Genomic DNA, 12,359 nt, shown 5'->3' with positions numbered 1-12,359 from the left:
ATTTTGGTTATTCTAAAGTAAGTAAAAGTAAAATAAGTATTTTTTATAAAAAGTGAGTAAAAGTAAAAACAAGTAATTTTAATTTTGATGAAAATTTAATAGATGATAATACGTCATTTATCATACATGAATATATAACATTAACAGTTAATTTTTCATGAACCACTAAAATTAAATAATTAACTTTCTAATAATACTTTAGAGAATGCACATGTATCCAACTTTAACTATATGCAGTGTGATAGTGATGTAAAACAGAGAAGTGCATACAAGATTATTGAAAGTTACAAGTTTAATTATTAAAAAGAAAGATTATGGCTTAAACATGTTAATAAGTGGGTCAAATGACATCTGTTACAGGTGCCAGCTGTTGCAAACACAATTCACATGTCAAAATAAATTACACATGGCAGATGAGGAAAAACGACTACTTTAAGAATAGTAATAAATGGTTTTATAACTTTAATTAGGAGACAAGATAAATGCTTATTTTTATATAATTAAATTTTATGATAAATAAATAGTTTTAATGCACAAAATATATTATAATTAAAGTAATATTATATTAGTTTGTACATTATATGAAATAAATATTATTTTTTATATAATTAAATTTATAAATAATGATTAATTTTTTAAAAATATATGAACGGTATTTTGAATGTATAATAAGTAATTTAAAATATGAAATTAATTTATTTTTAATTATTGACCATTTCTTTTGAAAAATGATTAAAAGTAATTTAGAGATAAAAATAAAATAATATAGATTAAAAAGAGATAAAATAGGGTAGATTGAAAGGTTAAGTGGTTAAGAATATTAATTACACATATAAAAATAAAAGAAAGATAGTTTAATATAGTTAAAAGAAATTTTTGGCATAGTGTGTGAAATCTATCTTTAAAGGAAAAATTATTGAGAATATCTAATCGAAGAGAATGAGAGACTTATTTTTAAATTGTATATTTTAATTTATAATATAACAACGGATTATATATTTATCGCATGTTTTAATGCTTTTATTGACTTAGGATAAAAAATAAGGTGGATTCTCTTTTCTATTCATGTTCTTTGTTTCACCGTCCTTAAAATAGGAATAAATTCTCTCATGTTGAATTTTTCTAAAAGAGAGGTATTTTGGAATACCTAATTTTTCTCTTCTTCCTCTCTTCTTCTCTCTCTGCTGGTTTCGAACCGAAGACTCGTTGCTTGGGAAATGCATTCCAAACCATCAAATCGTTCGGGAAACCGGCTCTCATGTTGAATTTTTACATGACCATATTATGTAAAAAAAAAAGAAGTTATGTTTATCACTTTCATCTTAAACGTAAGCAAATTTTAGTATGGCCCTTCATATTTAATTTATATGAAGATAGAAAGATAAGGACAATGTTCACAACCATTTGAAATTTGAAAATGAGAGTATCCATTTCACCTAAAGACTGACTGAAACACAAATACCCTGTACAAAAGAAACATACATAAGACTTTAAAAATCTTTAATGCTACAAATTAAAATCTCTACAAGGCTACTGAGAAAATTAGAAGGCGTAGCAAGAACTTTACAATTTATATGTTGCCAAATTGTGTGAAGTCAAAAGCAAAGATAGTCATAATTAGAAGAATTAAATGCAGAATGAGCCTACCTTGGACGATCTTTGTATGTTCAACTCACTACCATAGACACGAAACAAAGGATATGATGCCTAGATGGAGAACAGTGAGGTTTGTTATGTTAATAGAATCATCATACATCTAAAAAGGTACAATAGATTAGAGTAGCTTTACATTGTTGGGTTAATGCACTGCATTTGCTTTTCTGAAGTTGTTTGTGTCATCCTTTTAGATAAAGCTACTTATTAGTTGAGCCAAGGGATATATGATTGTCCAAGACTCAAACATGTAGAAATGAAGTTGTTGTACCAAAAACTTTCTCCATGGAAGACGAAGTAAGGCTTATAAGTTATAACTTACAACTCAAAACCACCATCTGCACAAACCATGACAAGCCATTTAGTTTTCTCTCTAATTATCAATACATTGATTATCATATGAACTTTGCAATAAAATAGATATTTAAATATCTATACAAATGAAACCCAAGGGAAATATATATATATATATATATATATACACACACACACACACACACATATATAACTTGAAGTGTACATTGCTACTTGCATGTTTCAGCTAACATGATCAAACTTGTATGCTGGATGTGTAAGAATGTGATTATAAGGGGGAACAAGTACAGGATTTTAATTGTACAAGTCTAGCCAGTGAAAAGAGAATAAGTGGTTCATAAATAGTGTTTGGGGGAGGGAGTGCTATTTCCTTTTTTTTTAGTAAATTCTTGTTTGTGGGTGTATATGCACTATATAGTATAAACTAGATGCCTGATATCTATCAATGAAATTCTTTAACTGTCAGTACTCAATAGTTCAAGGTGAAGTATAGATTAACAGATTGCAAAAGCAGAGTAATACCACAAAAATATGAAGCAGCACATGAGGAAGCTGAAATTCAAAATAATGCAGTTGAGTATAAACTTCAATAGCTTATACCCCCTATATTTACCAAAATGCATGAGGTGAATTGATCCTTTATATATAAGCACAAATCTGGAAACTAATAATATGAAAGACTAGCTCTATTAATATCATCACACCAAAAGAAAATATGATTATGAACATTTAAGTTTTCTAACCTTTGGAAGAAATGCCATCATCCTCATCCAATGGAGATTCTGATGTGGGAGAGGTTGGTGAGTTGCTGACATATTCCCTAGCATCAATCAACATTGCAATGACCTCTCTCATTGTAGGTCTATTTAGTGGAGATGTGCTGGTGCAGAACAGGGCTATTTTAAGAATTAGAGACATTTCTTCAACTGTCTTTGGTGCACTAAGATTCAATCTCTTGTCAAATAATTCAGATGCTGGTACTGATGCTTGAATTGCTCTTCTCACACAAGTCACTAAATCTCCACCTTGTTCCAAAGGTTGAACAGGTGACCTCCCAGTAATTAGTTCCAGCAAAACTACCCCAAAGCTATAGATGTCACACTTCTCAGTCACCTTCATGGTGTAAGCATATTCTGAAAAAAGTAATCAAGCAACCATAAGAAAAATGATTACAATGACTATAACTCTGCTGATGAAAATATTAATCTTTTTTTTGTATGCATCAAGGGTATAAAAAACTAATCCCTTTCAAGGCAGATCACCAAAGTAGGTAAACCTCTACAAACAAATCCTTTTTGATACACCTAGTCAAGACTCAATTATTTACCAATCATGCTAGACCTTGGTAAAAATATCACATATTTAGCACACTATTAATATCAACTTTTTGATAATTTGCATTAAACAGTTGGGAATTAGTAACTTTTTTATTGATAAAATCTCTTAATAGTTAATATGCACTTTAATAATTTTTTCCTCCAAAAGCATAGTCAGTTGTCACAGCTGATGAAAATCAATATTGGAAAGTAAATCACAACAAAAGACTACAATGGGACTCACTTATATTCTAACAATAAAACTACTATAATTACTGCACCAATGTAGTGAACTTATTCTTACCTGGGGCAATGTAGCCATATGAACCTGCCACAGCAGACATGGATTTTGAGTAGGAAAAATCAATCAACTTAGCCAAGCCAAAGTCTCCAACATGAGCCTGAAACACCTCATCAAGCAATATGTTGTTTGACTTTATATCGCGATGGATGATCTGAGGCTTACAATCATAATGAAGATAGCATAAGCCTTCTGCTGCTCCGAGAGCAATTTTATATCGACTACCCCAATCCAATGCACAAGTGGTTGCACTTGAATGAAGTTGTTCTCCAAGGCTTCCATTTTCCATGTATTCATACAAGAGAAGATTAGAATCCTCATGGTAGCAAAATCCATACAGCTTCACAATGTTCCTGTGCCTGATCTTTCCAAGAGTTGAAATCTCAGCAAGGAAGCTTTTGTCAACATTATTCGCTCCTTCTCCACGGGAATTCAGTTTCTTGACAGCAATAACTTCACCATCACTCATAGCAGCCTTGTAAACAGTGCCACAAGCTCCTCTTCCTAGAACTGCAGCTTCTGAAAAATTTCCTGTGGCTTCCAAGAGATCCTGGTATGTAAAGCCTTCTTTAGGAAAGTAGTAGTTATCTAAGACATGAGTCTTTGTTTGCCCTTCAAGTGAAACAAAAGCAGCACGGCTACGCCGCCTCATGGCGAAACATATACACACTATGAAAATTAGAGAAACTAGTCCAACCACCCCAGAAACAATACTCACTATAATTTCCCTTGATGAACCATTTCTGATCCAGCTATGTTTTGCAGCATGAGAGGGAGATAGAGATTGATGGCAATGATTGGTACCAACACGGCACAAGCCGTTGTTCCCAGCAAAGTTTGTGAAATCCATCTTTCTAAATGTAGTGGTGTCTGGAACAGTTCCTACCAGCTTGTTGTTAGATACATTGCATATTACAAGACTGAGAAGGTTACCAATTGATGAAGGAATTTCACCAACAAGTTCATTGTCATTTAGATAAAGGGACTCTAGCATTTGCAAGTTCCCAAGGCTATCAGGAATTAAGCCAGAAAGTTTGTTATGGCTCAGGTTAAGTGCAATCTGAAGAGCTCCCAGTCTTCCCAAGTGAAAAGAGATGCTTCCTGAAAACTGGTTGCCACCTAGTTCCAGGTCTGTGAGCCTAATAAGATTCCCCAAAGTGCCTGGTATTTCTCCTGAGAGCATGTTATCAGAAACTTTCAACAGCTCCAAGTTCACCAAGTTGCCAATTTCATTTGGAAGCATGCCAGTGAAGTGGTTCCTGCTAAGATCAAGCCTCTGCAGTCTAACACAGTTTCCCAACTCATGAGGAATGCTTCCACTGAAACGGTTAGAGGAAACATTGAATGTGACCAGTTGTGGCAAATTTCCAATCTCAGGAGGGAGATAGCCTTCAAAGTAGTTAGCCGACAACCGAAGCCTCTCTAGATTCCTAAGTTGGCCTATACCCGGGTTTATTATCCCCGAAAACTGGTTCTGATAGAGTTCAAGTGCAGTGAGATTGTGAAGCTCATACAATTCCACAGGTAGGCTTCCTGTCAAAAGGTTGTCCCCTAGCATAAGCTGCACAAGAGATTTGCATGTTTTGAGGCTATAAGGAATGTTTCCAAACAACCTATTTGAACCAAGGCTAAGGAATTGCAGCTTCTGATATCCACAAAGATTGATGGGTATCATACCAACAAGGTTGTTTGCAGATATATCAAGAATAGTAAGGTTTCTAATAACTCCAAGATGAGGAGGAATCACACCCTCAAGTTGATTGTCAAACAGCTGTAAATCCTCCATGTATGTAAGGTTTTGAAACTCAAGGGGAATTGTACCTGTCAAGTTATTCAGTGACAGGTCTAAATTTCTTAGCACCCTCAACTGACCAAGCTCCCTTGGAATATGACCCTGCAGATTGTTCTCAAACAGATGAAGCAAGCTAAGATTAGAGATCATTCCCAACTCCTTGGGAATGGTCCCAATCAAATGGTTCTCAGAAAGGTCTATCTCAATAGCTTTTGTGCAGTTCCCTAGCTCTGGTGGAATTGTTCCATTCAACATGTTGGTGTACACGTACAACCTCTTAAGCTGGGACAGCTTCCCAATTTCCTTAGGGACACCACCAATCAGTGAATTTTGGTGCAAAGCAAGCAGTTCCAAGCTACTAATGTTTCCAATCTCTGGAGGAATCTCCCCAGAGAAAGTGTTTTGCCACAGAACTATATTGGTGAGGTTCTGAAGCTTTTGTAGCTCCCTTGGAATTGAACCTTCTAGCTGATTCTGTGCCAACCCCAATATCTCCAAGCTCTCACACTCACTGATTTCAGCAGGTATTGGCCCTGAGAGTGCATTCAAACCTGCCCTTATAACTCTAAGCTGCTTCAACTTTCCTATTGATGATGGAATTCTTCCAGTTAAGTTATTGCTATAAATGACCAACTCCTCAAGTGATACCAAATTCCCAAGCTCCTCTGGCACTTCACCAAACATGTAGTTTTCACACAAGTAAAGCTTTCTAAGTGTTGTGATTTTCCAAATAGGGGTCAGAAGGGGTCCATGAAGCCTATTTGTGCAAAGGTCCAAAACCTCCAAACCACAACAGTCAACAAAACCATCAGGAATGGGGCCAGAGATGAAATTTTTTGACAAATTCAACTCAAGAAGCTTTGGAAGATTACAGATGGAAGGAGCCAAAGCACCAGACAGATTGAGTTGGTAAAGTTTCACAGAAGTTACCACTGAACCTGTGCAGTACACACCAGTCCAATTGCAAGGAGTCAAATCAGAAGAAGAATCCCAGTTATAGAGATTGTTGTTTGGGTCAAGAAGGGAAGCTTTGAATCTCAACAGACTCAAACCCTCTTCATTAACCGAATTCACAAGGACCATAATACCAAGACAAAACAACAGCACCATGTAAACCCCATTTAGGAAGTGGAAACTATTACTACACTCCAATATTGCCATCATTTCTCAGACAAACCAAAACAGCATAAGGTGTTGGCTTTATTATTTTGAAGAAGAGACAATATAAGGAAAGGTTTCCCAGAATCAAGAGTGAACACGGGACAATTGAGAGAGGAGGTTCAAGACAAAGCAGAAGATGACATAATAGGAAAAAAAAATTAAGAGTAGTACCGTGTTGTGAAAGGAAGAGGGAAAAAAAAAAAAGAAAAATGCTTGGTGGTGAGAACAAACAAGTGAATGAAGCAGAAGCCAATTTGAGAAATTATTAACACCCCATTTGGTTACAAAGAAAAAATAAATAGACCCACCAAAGCAATCAATACAAAAACACTAGGATAAGAGAGAAAAAGAGAGATAGAGAGAGAGCACACAACACATAACACAACTCAACACAGTGACAGATAGAGAGAGAGTGAGAGAGAGTAAAAGACACATAACATTGATTGATGAGGGCATGAAAGTGAAGGTGAACCGTGATTTGAGGATGGTTGAAGTTTCGGGTCAACGCTACGTTGCTGTTTAAGGCAAGCACTTTACAGCGAAGTGGCATGAACTATAGTCGTTGTTGCTGTACTACGTGTGTTTAATTCTCTGGTGTGTGTGTTTTGTTGTGTTGTTAATTTTTTGTTTTTCTTTTTGTTATTTGTTCTTGGTTTGTGTTCTGGCAATCCACCACCACCACCACCACCTTATGCTGTGGATACTGCTGCATGCACTGTTACTATATATCATTTCAGCGTTTGAAAGATGAGTAATAATATATAAATACCTATTTATTTTAAATATCTCATCCATATTTCTTAAATATTTTTATTTCTTTTTTCTCACTCAAGTGTTTTATAGTGTCCATCAAATATTTTTCTTGAAAGATTGAGTTGACGGATTAACTATAAACGGTGGGGATTGAGAGAAGGACGTGACATGTAGATTCCACAGGATCATGATCCTCCCCGCCATTGTTGCTGGGCCTGCCAATATGGGAAAATACTCATAAAAAGAAAAGGAAAATTGTGGGAGTTTTGCTATGCTTCATGAGTGTAATCATTTCACGTATGGACTTCTTTAGAGTCAGTGCCATAGTGCCTAATCACAATTCAATTTTAATTTCCTACCTATCTTTCCTTGCCTCACACAATTGAATAACTTTTATTCTTTTTTCTAAAAAAAATATTAAATGCACACTTCAGTCTTCATTTTTAGGTTGTACGCAGCGATAAATGAAAGAGAGGGAAAATCCTTACTATGAGAGGTGTTTATGTTTAGTTTCTGATTGTATCTCAAATATAATTATTTTTTAAAGACAACTGTGGGAAACAAAAAGAGAAAGAGGCAGAATTAAATAATGTTAAGAAAAAAAACTATCAATAATGAGCCTAAATACAATTTACCTTACATTAGTAAACTCAAATTCATTTTAAGATGTTAATTGAAGATAACATGTGACATTAAAGGTTGCACGAATACAACACAAGATAATTATCTATAAGGGATTTTGTGTATTGCGACAATAACTCCAGTCCAAGTCTAATATATATATATATATATATATCAAGTATCATTGTTATAAATATATATATTTTGAGTGGGGATTTGTGCTAACTTAAGTATTAGAATATCTTTATATGTATTTTCATTATTGCTTCAAATTCAGGTCAAGTAAACTTCATTTGAAGAAGATTCATCCAACCAACAGTTGGAGTCACTAGACACCTAAGAATTTGAAATATAACCTAGTATACTACTGAACCAAAATGAAGAAAAATAAAATAAAATAAATAAATAAAAGAGATATCGAAGGTATAATAATAATAACCGATCTTCTTGTATGCAAATATAATCCACTTAAATTTAATTTTCATATATTTAATATACACTTTTTTCAGTTTATTGTCTAAAAAATATTTTTTATTTTACTATTTGATATTTTTAAATTTTTATTTTTAGTATGTGTCGTTAGTTTAAATATGTTAAATGATAACGTGAGTATGTGACTATTTTATATTTTAATGTTAATCATCATTTAATCAAATTAATCAATGATATGATACTCTCTTAGTTTGTTGCATTATCTCATAATGAATCAATCAAAACTCACAGGAATCAAAAACAAATGTAAAAAAAAAAATTAAGTTGTAAACTAAAAAAAATGTAATCACACGTTGGTCAACATAATTTTTTTATATGTATGCAAATATAATTAAGCACATGTTGGTCAACATAATTTTATGGTACGTTCATTATATAGTAATAAGAATTAAGATGATGATGGTGAACTGCTAAGATAAGCGTATTAGAATATTCAGTTATCGTGGGGTAAAGTAACACGTGTCAAATGTTAGGTTGTTGAAGCTGGTTTTTTTTTTTTTTTGTTTAGATTAAGTAGTGTACTTTAACTTTAGTTTTTTCCCCTAGTTTATGTTATTTAGTGGACATATTTTTCTTATCAAAATCTAGAATCGTGACACATTAGGGTGGAAGTAGTTGAGTGAGGTCTTAAACATCACATATCGATTAGGAGAGATGTTTTAGATAAGAGGAGAGATCTGTAAAACAAAAGACTATGACGTTGAAGTGAGTATGTCGATTAGGAGAATTGTTTTTGATAAGAGGAGAGACATGTAAAACAAAGGACTATGACACTCAAGTAAGTATATGCTTAATTAGACTCGTATGAGCCAGAGAGAAGAGGACACAGACTTGCTATCGTGTGTGTGAGCAAGTCGTGTAGAAGGGTTTAATGAAACCTCTACTTATACTAGTTGAGCGAGTGTATTGGTTCTTGCTTGTAAGGGTTGTTATAGTCTTGTGGATAATTTCTGACTTATAGATAATAATCAAGAGTTTATAGATAATGTTAGAAATAAATATTTGCTTATAAATGAAAGGTAGAAGAGAATTTTACGTTGTAGATAACATGTGACATTACATGTAATTATTTATCTGTCAATGAATAAATAATGACGTAAGGATTAACACGTATCTCTAAATGTCACATAGGATATTGTATAAATTTTGTAAATCCTGGATAATACATGTACAATTATTGAAAAATTAATAGTTAAATTAGTTGACAGAAAATATAATATTAGTCATATTAATTAAATTTTAAAAGATATAAATTATCATTTAAGTCTTTGACCTATATATATATATATTCAAATTGATTTTACCAAATATTATAATTGAATAAGTTAATTTCACACCTTTCAATTAATAGCTACTAACTAATTTTCAAATTTTAACTAGCTAACCAACTATTTTTGTCAAAGACTATATTTAATATGCGACAGTAGTCAGTATATCAAACAAGATTTCTAAAAATAGATGAATGTGAGGGGAAATTTTTCTAAAATAATGATTTAATATTTAATTTCAGAATATTTCGGGTCGCTTCAGAATCGCGATCTACTTTCACTTTAATGGGGGCATCATGGAGTTAATTTGGGTTAATAAATAACAATATAATAGTAACAAATGTAATACAAATACTAGTATATCATATTCCTTCGTTCTTTTTTCTCTTCATTAATTTTAACCATTAACAACTCTTTATTAAATTAGGTAATATTTATCCTTTAAATTATAATAAAAACTAATGATGATCAAAAGTTATGTGAGTCATTCTCCTCCCATTAAAAGTATTCTTAAAAGTACGGAAAATCCAACTCTGCTATATTAGGCACATTGCAATATGTAAGCAACAAATTGATGTCGTTATGTATGGTTACTGTAATTAAAACAATAATTGGTCGACATCTTTTATTTAAACACTACACACTACATATTATTTTTTCTTTTAAATTTTTTTTATTACAGCACACAGTTTATTATATTTATATTTCTTTTTCTTTTTTCTGTAGATCAATAATCAGTGTCATTATTATCTTCACTGTGGTGGTTGATAATAGCATAGTCAAGATGTCATCCTCACTAGTACCAAAAATAGATGACATCCTCATTGTGCCTACCCCTCATAGAAAGACAATGAAATGCGAATTCCTCATTGGGTGTCTCCTATTGTTTTTAATAAAGTTCTGCTTTTGTCATATCACAATTAGCAAGAATCCATTTTTATTTTCTAATGCATATTCTGGTATCTTTTAGAATAGACAATCCTTTCACACGGGAAGCAATAAAACCAATATTTGAACATTTATTTAATTCCTCTAGAAGCACGGTTGTGCCAAACTCCTCATGAGTGGTATATTATGCTTTCTACTAATTGTGATTTTATGGGCCATCTATTTGGTCAATCTTGTTGATTTTGTTTCAAATGCAAATTATTGGGATAATATTACCATGACTATATTTTCAGGTATGTGAAAAATAAGTATTTCGGCCAAAATTAGTGGTAGGCAGCCGAACCATGCATGGTAGGTATACAGTAGATATAAGATAAGAAAAAGATTAAGTTGTAATTTCTGTTCCAATAATTTTTAATTTGTGATTTTAGTCTTTTTTTTTATTTTGATCCTTTTATTTTTAAAAAAACCACAATTTTGGTTCCACCTTAATTTTATATATGTTTTTTCTTTATTTTAATATAATTGAATTCTACATCTAACATATTCTCTTAAAATACCATAAAAATAATTTAATTAATTAAAATATAAAAAATAAAAAATTAAATATATGTAAAATTAAAGATTAAACCATTGTTAATTTTCTAAAATAGAAACACCAAAATAGAAAAGGTCAAAATTATGAATTAAAAATCTACATCAAGATAAAAGTTACAATCTAACCTAAGAAAAATTATCAACATCTAGCTGAAATTTTCTATCCAATATTCACCGGACGCATTTAACTATTTTTAATACATAATTAATTAACATTAAATATCTTATGGCATTATTAATCATTTGTCATGTAGTATATTTAATTTTTATTTATACAATACATATTTTTTTATTCGTAAGAAAAAAATAAATATAAAAAAAATTATAAGATTCAGACACCATATTTAACGAATTGTTTTAAACTCTCTTGTAATACATATTTAATTATTATTAGTGTCACAGATACATGTATGTGTATAGACTAGGATAATTACTAAGGAGTTAAATTTGTGTGTGTGTGTGGACGAGAAATTTATTTAGGTACGCAAGGATTCAACCACGTGATCAAATAATTCCTAAAGATAATCTACGTGTGTATATATATACATGCAATACTTTTTTTTATGTAATATCATATATATTCGAACCCAATTCTTTATGAAGTTGTCTTATGACAATTATGATAAAAAAAATATTCCGGTATATAAGTGCACTCTTTATGTAGTTCAAAATGTAGCACGGGAATGGGTGGAGAAATAAAAAAGCCAACAAATAAATCTGCAAGAGGATTCAATCACAAGGACAGTAGTGCCATCACAAGTTCACAACTATTTAGTAGAAAGAGAAAGACTCCCTATTTGTTTAAACTTTTTTAAAAATAAAATAAAATAGGGCACCCCTTTTATATCTTTATTTTAAGATATTCCATACTCCAACTAAACTTTAGATTAAATCAAAAGTTGTATTACCAAATAAATTTTACATTGTTAAAAGATATCTCTATAATTAAGAAAATACCTTTGTATGCGGGGCATCTTGCAACACTTTATAAGAACACAATTTAGTAACCCACTATTAATATGAATTCCCACATGTACCCCAACTTTGCAATTCAAGGAATGAAGTCTCCCATTTTCTCATGAGTCATACCAAAAGCATATCCCAAAGATTGAAAAATATTAGGGATCATAATGGACTGGATTCAAAAACCGTATTATAACATTTATCTTTATATTCATATTCTTAAAAATTATTTCTACTGA

General features: G+C 31.9%; 1 protein-coding gene across 1 annotated transcript; it reads right to left on the bottom strand.

Moving 5' to 3' along the window:
• Positions 1 to 1,731: 1,731 nt before the first annotated feature.
• Positions 1,732 to 7,575, bottom strand: LOC100818311 (leucine-rich repeat receptor-like serine/threonine-protein kinase At1g17230). The gene is made up of 3 exons (XM_006585373.4): positions 3,589 to 7,575; positions 2,712 to 3,101; positions 1,732 to 1,991 (listed from the first exon to the last, which is right to left on the bottom strand). Exons 1-3 carry the CDS (start codon positions 6,539 to 6,541, stop codon positions 1,972 to 1,974), a joined length of 3,363 nt encoding a protein of 1,120 aa, XP_006585436.1. The 5' UTR covers positions 6,542 to 7,575; the 3' UTR covers positions 1,732 to 1,971.
• Positions 7,576 to 12,359: the final 4,784 nt, after the last annotated feature.

Source organism: Glycine max, chromosome 8 (assembly GCF_000004515.6).
Source record: "Glycine max cultivar Williams 82 chromosome 8, Glycine_max_v4.0, whole genome shotgun sequence".
Lineage (NCBI taxonomy): Eukaryota > Viridiplantae > Streptophyta > Magnoliopsida > Fabales > Fabaceae > Glycine > Glycine max.
The sequence above is the reverse complement of the archived record's forward strand: the minus strand, read 5'-3'. Positions and strand labels throughout refer to the sequence as shown.

Coding starts and splice junctions, on each gene's coding strand:
- LOC100818311 (XM_006585373.4), bottom strand. CDS start 6,541: ATGATGGCAATATTGGAGTGTAGTAATAGTTTCCACTTCCTAAATGGG. Junction 3,102..3,588: donor ATATGGCTACATTGCCCCAG/GTAAGAATAAGT, acceptor TACTTTTTTCAG/AATATGCTTACACCATGAAG. Junction 1,992..2,711: donor TGATGGCATTTCTTCCAAAG/GTTAGAAAACTT, acceptor TGGTTTGTGCAG/ATGGTGGTTTTGAGTTGTAA.